At 43.9% G+C, this 13027-nt stretch overlaps 1 protein-coding gene across 1 annotated transcript; it reads right to left on the reverse strand.

Moving 5' to 3' along the window:
- Positions 1–6023: 6023 nt before the first annotated feature.
- CDKN1B (cyclin dependent kinase inhibitor 1B) lies at positions 6024–12625 on the reverse strand. Its single transcript, XM_075275444.1, has 3 exons — positions 12202–12625; positions 10331–10454; positions 6024–7845 (listed from the first exon to the last, which is right to left on the reverse strand). Exons 1-2 carry the CDS (start codon positions 12554–12556, stop codon positions 10339–10341), a joined length of 471 nt encoding a protein of 156 aa, XP_075131545.1. The 5' UTR covers positions 12557–12625; the 3' UTR covers positions 6024–7845; positions 10331–10338.
- Between the last annotated feature and the right edge of the window lie 402 nt (positions 12626–13027).

The raw sequence follows: 13027 nt of genomic DNA on the forward strand, positions 1-13027 counted from the left end.
GCAGCGGAGGCCGTAACTAATGGGAAGCAGCGGAGGCCGTAACAATGGGGAGCAGAGGAGGCCGTAACATGGGGAGCAGCGGAGGCCGTAACAATGGGGAGCAGAGGAGGCCGTAACAATGGGGAGCAGAGGAGGCCGTAACAATGGGGAGCAGCAGAGGCCGTAACAATGGGGAGCAGAGGAGGCCGTAACAATGGGGAGCAGCGGAGGCCGTAACAATGGGGAGCAGCGGAGGCCGTAACAATGGGGAGCAGAGGAGGCCGTAACAATGGGGAGCAGCAGAGGCCGTAACAATGGGGAGCAGAGGAGGCCGTAACAATGGGGAGCAGCAGAGGCCGTAACAATGGGGAGCAGAGGAGGCCGTAACAATGGGGAGCAGCAGAGGCCGTAACAATGGGGAGCAGAGGAGGCCGTAAATAATGGGGACCACACCCCTTTGTCACAACCCTTTTATCAGGCCACACCCCTTTGACCATTCTGCTGGTGTGGGTCCATGTTCCAGGCTGCACAGGTCACACACGAAGCTGCGGCCGTTCTGTGGATTCTGTTACTAGAGAACATTCTGTATCAGAACATGAGGGAGATTTAGAATTTGGGGATAAAAGGGCCGATTCTTGGCAGGACACGAGGGCAGAGGGGCAAAAATATCGTATCACGTTCCTGTAAGACTAAAGTCGCGTCGTGTCTGTACAGCGGGGAGGGGCAAAGCACGAAAACAGGTGTGCACAGCGGCAAAGAGAACAGAGGAAGCCTTGTGTAAGGAAGGTAAAGGGTTAACCCTTCACTAAACCCAGAGTGAGGAGGGGGAGGAGCCTATACCCAAAATACAGAGAAGTAGTACTGTGCACTGCCATATATACAGAAGTAGTACTGTGCACTGCCATATATACAGGAGAAGAGAAGTAGTACTGTGCACTGCCATATATACAGGAGAAGAGAAGTAGTACTGTGCACTGTCCATATATACAGGAGAAGAGAAGTAGTACTGTGCACTGTCCATATATACAGGATAGAGAAGTGGTACTGTGCACTGTCCATATATACAGGAGAAGAGAAGTAGTACTGTGCACTGTCCATATATACAGGATAGAGAAGTAGTACTGTGCACTGTCCATATATACAGGAGAAGAGAAGTAGTACTGTGCACTGTCCATATATACAGGATAGAGAAGTAGTACTGTGCACTGTCCATATATACAGGATAGAGAAGTGGTACTGTGCACTGTCCATATATACAGGATAGAGAAGTAGTACTGTGCACTGTCCATATATACAGGATAGAGAAGTAGTACTGTGCACTGTCCATATATACAGGATAGAGAAGTGGTACTGTGCACTGTCCATATATACAGGAGAAGAGAAGTAGTACTGTGCACTGTCCATATATACAGGAGAAGAGAAGTAGTACTGTGCACTGTCCATATATACAGGACTAGAGGATTGGTACTGTGCACTGTCCATATATACAGGATAGAGAAGTAGTACTGTGCACTGTCCATATATACAGGAGAAGAGAAGTAGTACTGTGCACTGTCCATATATACAGGAGAAGAGAAGTAGTACTGTGCACTGTCCATATATACAGGACTAGAGGAGTGGTACTGTGCACTGTCCATATATACAGGATAGAGAAGTAGTACTGTGCACTGTCCATATATACAGGACAAGAGAAGTAGTACTGTGCACTGTCCATATATACAGGAGAAGTAGTACTGTGCACTGCCATATATACAGGACTAGAGAAGTAGTACTGTGCACTGTCCATATATACAGGAGAAGTAGTACTGTGCACTGCCATATATACAGGACTAGAGAAGTAGTACTGTGCACTGTCCATATATACAGGACAAGAGAAGTAGTACTGTGCACTGTCCATATATACAGGACAAGAGAAGTAGTACTGTGCACTGTCCATATATACAGGATAGAGAAGTAGTACTGTGCACTGTCCATATATACAGGAGAAGTAGTACTGTGCACTGTCCATATATACAGGAGAAGTAGTACTGTGCACTGTCCATATATACAGGAGAAGCAGTACTGTGCACTGTCCATATATACAGGAGAAGCAGTACTGTGCACTGTCCATATATACAGGAGAAGTAGTACTGTGCACTGTCCATATATACAGGAGAAGTAGTACTGTGCACTGTCCATATATACAGGACAAGAGAAGTAGTACTGTGCACTGTCCATATATACAGGATAGAGAAGTAGTACTGTGCACTGTCCATATATACAGAAGTAGTACTGTGCACTGTCCATATATACAGGACAAGAGAAGTAGTACTGTGCACTGTCCATATATACAGGATAGAGAAGTAGTACTGTGCACTGTCCATATATACAGGGGAAGAGAAGTAGTACTGTGCACTGTCCATATATATACAGGAGAAGTAATACTGTGCACTGTCCATATATACAGAAGTAGTACTGTGCACTGTCCATATATACAGGAGAAGTAGTACTGTGCACTGTCCATATATACAGGAGAAGAGAAGTAGTACTGTGCACTGTCCATATATACAGGAGAAGTAGTACTGTGCACTGTCCATATATACAGAAGTAGTACTGTGCACTGTCCATATATACAGGGGAAGAGAAGTAGTACTGTGCACTGTCCATATATACAGGAGAAGTAATACTGTGCACTGTCCATATATACAGGAGAAGTAGTACTGTGCACTGTCCATATATACAGAAGTGGTACTGTGCACTGTCCATATATACAGGAGAAGTAATACTGTGCACTGTTCATATATACAGAAGTAGTACTGTGCACTGTCCATATATACAGAAGTAGTACTGTGCACTGTCCATATATACAGAAGTAGTACTGTGCACTGTCCATATATACAGAAGTAGTACTGTGCACTGTCCATATATACAGGAGAAGTAATACTGTGCACTGTCCATATATACAGAAGTGGTACTGTGCACTGTCCATATATACAGGACAAGAGAAGTAGTACTGTGCACTGTCCATATATACAGGGGAAGAGAAGTAGTACTGTGCACTGTCCATATATACAGGAGAAGTAGTACTGTGCACTGTCCATATATACAGAAGTAGTACTGTGCACTGTCCATATATACAGGAGAAGTAATACTGTGCACTGTCCATATATACAGAAGTAGTACTGTGCACTGTCCATATATACAGAAGTAGTACTGTGCACTGTCCATATATACAGAAGTAGTACTGTGCACTGTCCATATATACAGAAGTAGTACTGTGCACTGTCCATATATACAGAAGTAGTACTGTGCACTGTCCATATATACAGGAGAAGTAATACTGTGCACTGTCCATATATACAGAAGTAGTACTGTGCACTGTCCATATATACAGAAGTAGTACTGTGCACTGTCCATATATACAGAAGTAGTACTGTGCACTGTCCATATATACAGAAGTAGTACTGTGCACTGTCCATATATACAGAAGTAGTACTGTGTACTGTCCATATATACAGAAGTGGTACTGTGCACTGTCCATATATACAGGACAAGAGAAGTAGTACTGTGCACTGTCCATATATACAGGGGAAGAGAAGTAGTACTGTGCACTGTCCATATATACAGGAGAAGTAGTACTGTGCACTGTCCATATATACAGAAGTAGTACTGTGCACTGTCCATATATACAGGAGAAGTAATACTGTGCACTGTCCATATATACAGAAGTAGTACTGTGCACTGTCCATATATACAGAAGTAGTACTGTGCACTGTCCATATATACAGAAGTAGTACTGTGCACTGTCCATATATACAGAAGTAGTACTGTGCACTGTCCATATATACAGGAGAAGTAATACTGTGCACTGTCCATATATACAGAAGTAGTACTGTGCACTGTCCATATATACAGAAGTAGTACTGTGCACTGTCCATATATACAGAAGTAGTACTGTGCACTGTCCATATATACAGAAGTAGTACTGTGCACTGTCCATATATACAGAAGTAGTACTGTGCACTGTCCATATATACAGAAGTAGTACTGTGCACTGTCCATATATACAGGACTAGATTATGTGACTGTTTAGGAGAAGACATTGGACAATTCCAACTTTCCACCTTAAGTCTTGGCTCCGCCCCTCGCTGCTGCACTTATAGCTTTAGGCCACACCCCTCCCCTGCAATCTGATTGGTTCCTGCTCCTGTCAATCAATCAGGATAGGAAAAAAAAAAAAAAAAAATGACTGAAAAACAACCGGAACATGGAGGAAAAACAAGACTCGCCGTATGATCCTGTTCACATTCGGCCACTTTGACGCTCGTAGATTCTGGTCACGATTTAGAAGATAAAACCAGAAAAAAAATAAGAGAAATGAGAGTCCGATTCTTCGCTTCAGCCTTGGGAAAGTTGGGTGATATCCAATCTGCCGTCCTTATGGCTTCCACAGGTCACTCAGCTTTACAGGAGCCCTGAATGGCAGTGAGCCCAATAATTCAGAAAGAATCACAAGGTATCATTTACCCTTCAGGACCCTGGAAAGCTGTGTGACAACCTCTGTGCACTTCTCAAGAATATTTCAGGGGCCAGCGGAGCCTGCTGCATTATGTGATTCTACAATAGCCGGGAATTGGGATCTGGATTGTGGAAAACGCAGCTTTGGATGTGACTGGAGTATAGTTGGGGGCTTGTCATGTGACCAGGGACAGGGTAACAAAATGTGGTCAAGCTTGGCACGCGGGCAACTGTCAGGGCCGAGGAGGACGGTACTGCCCATTCATTGACTCTTAGAGTAATTCTGGGTCCGCCCCATGAGCAACAAAGGCCACACCCCCGACCAATATTTGTGCCTATGGCCATTGCTGTGGACACTTCTAATGTCTATGGTCATAGTCAAAATCTGCAGGGGCGGGGACTATCCTCGCAGCAGCATCCTATCCTCCAGACTACTCACAAACCTCAGGGTCACTGGCTGCAGCAGGATCCTCCCCCCACTTCTACTATGTATACTGTGTGGAACACATCTGATTGGTGATAGGGGGCAGAAAATCCTATATTAATGACCTATCCCAAGGATGGGCCATCAATATCAAGTCTTGACTACACTCTCTGATCTGAGGGGTCTGACAACAGGGCTGCCTGCGGGTGCTGGAATTAGGAGCGTCTGCAGATTTGCGCCTATTCCCCTCCCCGTCCACTTCTGTAGAGTCCAAAGGCAGCCGAATCAGCTGATGTGTGGGGGTCTGAGTGTTGGATGTCAGATACTGATGAACTACCATGTGCATAGGTCATTAGTATCACAAATGGATTTGGGGCCTTTTAAGTGCACCCTCGAAGTGCACTCCCCCCTCCCACCCCCCATATAGACCTTAAATCCAGTTCCCATTGCCTTAAATGAACCCGTCTGTAATGTTCTTCCCTGTCAGTTCATTGGCTAAGCCCTGGGTCACCCGCTCTTCTCTTTATACATATCAGCAGTTACTTCAAGGAATTCCTCACTGCTTAAAGGGATCATCACCAGAACCCAAACATACCAATCCAACCCCGCAGATAGATAGAATGGAGTCCCCTGAGTAGAACGCTGTTTTCGCTTTGTGAATCGGAGTTTCCGTTGTAGAGATATCAATATATAAATGAGCACTCAAAAGCAACACGGGCGCCGCCATTGCTGCGGGAGCTAATTTGCATTTTGACAAAAACAGCAATATCTCGGCAACAGAAGCCCCGATTTACAAGGGGAAAACACCATGTGATTCAGGATACGCTAATCTATCCATCCGCGAGGATGAAATGATATGTTGGGTTCTGGTGACAATCCCTTTAAATCTATTTTTACAAAAAAATCTGTTTAATAACAGAAAAAAAAACCTATAAAACCCACAATGGTCTTCAATCCGTGGATCTCTATAACCATTGGAGGGCCTTGGCTGTAGCTGAGTATTGATTACAATTAGATCGATATCAGTCGCACCGTCTCTAGCAGAAAAACAAGACGCTAAATAACTTTTTTGTGCATGAATTTATTATTATTTTTTTATATTTTTCTTTTACGATTGCATGAAATTGGAACAACAAAAAAAAAAAGTCAAAATTTTTTTTTTTATCAAACTTTTACAAAAAAAATATTTTTCTTCTCGTCCTCTGGCTCAGTCTGCAATCTTTTTCTACAGCCAAATTTTTACAAAAAAAAAAAAAAAAAAAATGGAAGTAAAAAACAAAAAAATCTGCTGCAACAACAAAATAAACGTCTATATATAAACAGCATTTACAGATGCACAAAATCGGCCACTTTGGCTTTTTTTTTTTTTGGAAAAAAAAATTAAAAAAAATTCTAGATTAAACAAATTTTTTTTTCTTTTAAAAACATAAATAAGTTAGTAAAAGGTTTCAGTGTCTTTACACAGCAATTCACATACACACCTCAACATTGGTCACCCCAAAAAATTTGCTACATACAGACACCACGCACATACGGCGGCGAAAAGAGGGGGTTAATATTGGCGGGCACAGCTGGTTCCGGTGCCCAAGAATGGGCGACGCATCTGAAAAAAAATTGACCTTAAAAATAAAAAATTTCGACTGATCTGGTGATTGGAAAAACAAACAAAAAACAAAAAAAAAAACCACATGATTAACCCCTGCCACGCTGAGGACAGGAAAACAAAAAGAGCACATTGTACTGTACGGACTAATTTTTTTTTTTTTTACCCCAAAAATAACGGAAATGCGATGGTTGGATGAAGAAGATAAAGCTTACAACCAGACAAGTTTTTTTGTTTTGTTGTTTCACACAGCATGTGGCCAGTGTTCACAAAAATCAGAATTTTTTTTTTTTGCCATTTCAAATCTTATTACAAATTAAAAAATAGATATATTTTTTTTTATTTACAGAACATAAAAAAAAAATGAAATATTAAAAAAAAAAAAAAAAAAAATACTGCGGAGCCGTCGTCCGGTAATGAAAGGTCTGAACACATTGGTTTAAAAAATACAAAAACTGTAGGGGGGCAGAGGGCGTTATAATATTTTTTTATTATTATTATTTTTTTTAATTTATTACAAAAATTTTTTATTAAAAATAAAATGTTAAAAATAAAAAAAAAATAAAAAAATTCTTCTTGCCTGGAATCTGTTCTGAACTTAATAAAAAAAGTTATAATAAAAAATGTAAATATGTGACATGAATCGGGCCAAAATTATGATTTTTTGTTCCATTTTCCGGGGGTGCATTATCACATACAGCCTATAGTTGGCGCCAATCCCTTCTCGGAGAAACCCCCGTGGCCTATGGCGAGTGAGCCGTGTACCTATAACTGGACATACATGACAGAAGATAGATGGGATCCAAAAAAAAGGGCCGGGGGGGGGGGGGGGGTTGGCGGGATTAGGAGGCCGGACCATAACTCCCATCATGGAGGGTCTCACATGGGGTATCAGACCTCACCCGGCCACCAGTCTACCCATGACTGTGGTGGTGGCATCACATGACCACCACCAAAAAGTGCCGGTGCCCACACCATGGTCACTGCTTGTCTCCCCCTTCCCCCAATGTGTTGCAGACCTGACATTACGGAAGAATTCACAGATCAGCCGAGTGACCTGGCGCGAGCTCCGATGTTTCTCTCCACTCGGATCAGTGTGACCCGTCTGACGCACCCCTCCCCCTCTCTAAAACGTTTTATGTGCTACACAAGGGGGCGACGGCGGCCACAAGGGTGGTAAGAGAATACCAAGGTGCCTCGTTGCACAAATGCTACATGTCCTGCCCGGGGTAATTAGTGTTACTCTGTATCAGTGCTTGTAGGAGGCCCCTCCCCCAGCGACAGAGTCCGAGGGCTGAGCGGGCAGGAGTCAGCCGACACTGGAGGAAGGTGAGCGGGGGACCTGCGGAAGACAAAGCGGAGGCGTCACAAGAGGACACAATAATACAGTATATACAACATACATATAGGACATCATAGACGGATAACTGAGCAATCCTACACATGTCCACTGGGGGCAGTATTATAGTAGTTATATTCTTGTACATAGGAGGTAGTATTATAGTAGTTATATTCTTATACATAGGAGGTAGTATTATAGTAGTTATATTCTTGTACATAGGGGGCAGTATTATAGTAGTTATATTCTTGTACATAGGAGTAGTATTATAGTAGTTATATTCTTGTACATAGGAGTAGTATTATAGTAGTTATATTCTTGTACATAGGAGTAGTATTATAGTAGTTATATTCTTGTACATAGGAGGTAGTATTATAGTAGTTATATTCTTGTACATAGGAGTAGTATTATAGTAGTTATATTCTTGTACATAGGAGCAGTATTATAGTAGTTATATTCTTGTACATAGGAGCAGTATTATAGTAGTTATATTCTTGTACATAGGAGGTAGTATTATAGTAGTTATATTCTTGTACATAGGAGTAGTATTATAGTAGTTATATTCTTGTACATAGGAGTAGTATTATAGTAGTTATATTCTTGTACATAGGAGCAGTATTAGGGTGCATTCACACTGAGTAAACGCTAGCTTATTTTGTAGAGTAAAATTACACTTGTAAATTTTGCTATCCCATTGACTTCAATGATATTTTTTTACAAGTGTAAAAATACGCCTGTAAAAAATACGCCTGTAAAATGTCATTGAAGTCAATGGGATATCAAAATTTACAAGTGTAATTTTACTCTACAAAATAAGCTAGCGTTTACTCAGTGTGAATGCACCCTTATAGTAGTTATATTCTTATACATAGGAGTAGTATTATAGTAGTTATATTCTTGTATATAGGAGTAGTATTATAGTAGTTATATTCTTGTATATAGGAGTAGTATTATAGTAGTTATATTCTTGTACATAGGAGCAGTATTATAGTAGTTATATTCTTGTACATAGGAGCAGTATTATAGTAGTTATATTCTTGTACATAGGAGTAGTATTATAGTAGTTATATTCTTGTACATAGGAGTAGTATTATAGTAGTTATATTCTTGTACATAGGAGCAGTATTATAGTAGTTATATTCTTGTACATAGGAGCAGTATTATAGTAGTTATATTCTTGTACATAGGAGTAGTATTATAGTAGTTATATTCTTGTACATAGGAGGTAGTATTATAGTAGTTATATTCTTGTACATAGGAGCAGTATTATAGTAGGTATATTCTTGTACATAGGAGTAGTATTATAGTAGTTATGTTCTTGTACATAGGAGTAGTATTATAGTAGTTATATTCTTGTATATAGGATGTAGTATTATAGTAGTTATATTCTTCTACATAGGAGTAGTATTATAGTAGTTATATTGTACATAGGGGTAGTATTATAGTAGTTATATTCTTGTACATAGGAGTAGTATTATAGTAGTTATATTGTACATAGGGGTAGTATTATAGTAGTTATATTCTTGTACATAGGAGCAGTATTATAGCAGTTATATTCTTGTACATAGGAGTAGTATTATAGTAGTTATATTCTTGTACATAGGAGGTAGTATTATAGTAGTTATATACTTGTACATAGGAGGTAGTATTATAGTAGTTATATTCTTGTACATAGGAGTAGTATTATAGTAGTTATATTCTTGTACATAGGAGTAGTATTATAGTAGTTATATTCTTGTACATAGGAGGTAGTATTATAGTAGTTATATTCTTGTACATAGGAGTAGTATTATAGTAGTTATATTCTTGTACATAGGGGCAGTATTATAGTTATTTTCTTGTGCATATCATTATGTTATGTATTCAGGGCCATTCCTCTCTTTCTCTGCTGTTCGTGCACTAGGGGGCGACACTGAGCACAGTTTGGAGTATTTGCTGTCTCTGCAGTCTCCAGCTGTGACTGGAGCTGAGTAAACATGTGTAGTAGTGACGGATCCACCTTCAGATTCACGTGTTGTGTAGTACACACTTGCCTGTATGGCTGGAGGCGGTGTGTATGTGTGTGTGTCGGTTTGTTTTCAAACACCAGAGTGCGGTGTCACTAGTGTGTTCCTGCAGCAGACCACTTCCTGACCCCTCCCCCAGTTTCCGCGATATGTTGTTTACAGCTGTGACTTCTAGACATTTGTCTGATGGATAAGAGATAATTCACAGATCAGAGTATAGTCTGGCGGTATCACATTGTCATACACTATGATGTTACTATACAGTCTGGCGGTATCACAATGACCTCCACTAGTCATACGCTATGATATTACTGTGCAGAGCTGCGGGTTTGTTACAATGTATCAGTGCAGGTTACATGTGATACTATCAGGTCTTCAGAGACATTTACACTTTACAGTCAATTGTCTACACTGGATACAATTGTAACAAACCCTCAGCTCTGGTGGGCCGAGGATGTGGGGGGTCCGCGGCTTGTACATACCCATCGCTTTACGTGCTGGGCCGGCTCTTCTTGGGCGTCTGCTCAGGTGAAGGTGCCGAGCTGCCCTCCGCGGGGTCTCCAGTCTCCGTCCGCAGGGATTTTCTGGCGTTGGACGAGGGCGGTTCTGCAGAGAGAACAATGTCGCACATTGGGGGTCATTCACTAATAGCGCTGCCTGCATAGTGTATATTACACGATACCTGCGCCATATCCTATAATACACATCAGTCACTGGTATACGCCAATATCGCCACCGCTTAGCCCCGCCCCTTAACACAGAATCCGGTAAGTCGGTCAGATCTCACAAGATATTGTCAAATAAGTCAAATTACTCAAGACGGCGCCGGAAGACGACAAGAAAGGAAACCGGCGCCAAGTAGAGGAGAACGCGACTAAAAGCGATGAGACTGATAAGAGGCGGGCAGTCAGGGGTTAAATTCTCTTCCTCCATCTGACACAATGTAACGGCCCCGGACACCCTCAGATACAATGTAACGGCCTGGACCCCCTCAGATACAATGTAACGCGCACTGACACCCTCAGATACAATGTAACGGGCCGGACCCCCTCAGATACAATGTAACGCGCACTGACACCCTCAGATACAATGTAACGCGCACTGACACCCTCAGATACAATGTAACGGCCCGCACACCCTCAGATACAATGTAACGTCCCGGACACCCTCAGATACAATGTAACGTCCCGGACACCCTCAGATACAATGTAACGGCCCGGACACCCTCAGATACAATGTAACGGCCCGGACACCCTCAGATACAATGTAACGGCCGGTCACCCTCAGATACAATGTAACGGCCGGTCACCCTCAGATACAATGTAACGGCCCGCACACTCTCAGATACAATTAAACGCTCAGACACCCTCAGATACAATGTAACGCGCACTGACACCCTCAGATACAATGTAACGGCCCGCACACCCTCAGATACAATGTAACGGCCCGCACACCCACAGATACAATGTAACGGCCCGCACACCCTCAGATACAATGTAACGGCCCGCACACTCTCAGATACAATGTAACGGCCCGCACACTCTCAGATACAATTAAACGCTCAGACACCCTCAGATACAATGTAACGGCCCGCACACTCTCAGATACAATTAAACGCTCAGACACCCTCAGATACAATGTAACGCGCACTGACACCCTCAGATACAATGTAACGCCCGCACACCCTCAGATACAATGTAACGGCCCGCACACTCTCAGATACAATTAAACGCTCAGACACCCTCAGATACAATGTAACGCGCACTGACACCCTCAGATACAATGTAACGGCCCGCACACTCTCAGATACAATGTAACGCCCGCACACCCTCAGATACAATGTAACGGCCGGTCACCCTCAGATACAATGTAACGGCCGGTCACCCTCAGATACAATGTAACGGCCCGCACACCCTCAGATACAATGTAACGGCCGGACACCCTCAGATACAATTAAACGCTCAGACACCCTCAGATACAATGTAACGGCCGGTCACCCTCAGATACAATGTAACGGCCGGTCACCCTCAGATACAATGTAACGGCCCGCACACCCTCAGATACAATGTAACGGCCGGACACCCTCAGATACAATTAAACGCTCAGACACCCTCAGATACAATGTAACGGCCGGTCACCCTCAGATACAATGTAACGGCCGGTCACCCTCAGATACAATGTAACGGCCGGACACCCTCAGATACAATGTAACGGCCGGACACCCTCAGATACAATGTAACCTGCAGACTGTAGTCGCCCCAGTAACCTCCCCACCACCCTGACAGCTTAGTGACCCCACACACACAGGCTCCGCCCCCAGCTGGGCGTATAAGCCGCCGCTCAGCCCTCTCACCCGTCACTTCTCCACTCCTCTTCTTCCCTCGGGCCTCCGCTTCTTCGCCCGGGTGATTCTGCGCTGCTGCGCCCGCTTTAAGGTGTGGCCCCCGCCGGTAGAAGTCGGGTGTGTCGGGCCCCGCCACCTCCCAGCTCAGGGCGCCCTCCAGCGGGCGTTCGTTGTGGAAATCGAAGTTCCAGCGCTGCCGGTTCTCGTCCTCCTGCTCCCGGCGGTACCGCGCCAGCTCCCGGGCCAGGCTCTCATGGTCTACCGGCCCGAACAGGCAGCGGCGGGCGGGGGTGCGGGGCGAGCCCGGGGCCCGAGACACCCGCTCCACACCCGGAGAGCCCGGGGACAGGCGCACGCCCGACATGGGGCTCAGTATTCAGCTCAGCGGGTCACCGGGCGATCCTGCGCTGCCCAATATGGCGGCTGTACGAGCCAGCGCCCGTCGGGGGGATTTAAACGCCCCCTGCTGGTGATTGGCTGCCACACAGACCCTCCCGGTTAAGGTGGAACGGGCGAGATCTGGTAACAGCGGGCGGTTTATAAGCTCGTCTGAGGTGACCCGAAACACCCGAGTCTGTGTGCGGAGCTGGTAATGGGGGAGGATCTCCCGGCATCCAGGGTGACGCCCCCCTGCGGGTTCTATAACAGTGACCTCACCCGGATAACTCTGCTGGGACTTGTAGTTCCCCAGCTGCTGCCGAACTACAGGAGAAGCACAAGCCCCAGCAGATCAGCGGGCGCCCTCTGACAACCTGACAACTAGTGGGAGCAGATCTCTGTCTATTATCAGCTACAGCAACTACCACCCTAGTATATACCCTGCACCCACTGACAA

Source organism: Leptodactylus fuscus, chromosome 5 (assembly GCF_031893055.1).
Source record: "Leptodactylus fuscus isolate aLepFus1 chromosome 5, aLepFus1.hap2, whole genome shotgun sequence".
NCBI classification, from domain to species: Eukaryota; Metazoa; Chordata; class Amphibia; order Anura; family Leptodactylidae; genus Leptodactylus; species Leptodactylus fuscus.

Coding starts and splice junctions, on each gene's coding strand:
- CDKN1B (XM_075275444.1), bottom strand. CDS start 12,556: ATGTCGGGCGTGCGCCTGTCCCCGGGCTCTCCGGGTGTGGAGCGGGTG. Junction 10,455..12,201: donor GAGGAGTGGAGAAGTGACGG/GTGAGAGGGCTG, acceptor TTCTCTCTGCAG/AACCGCCCTCGTCCAACGCC.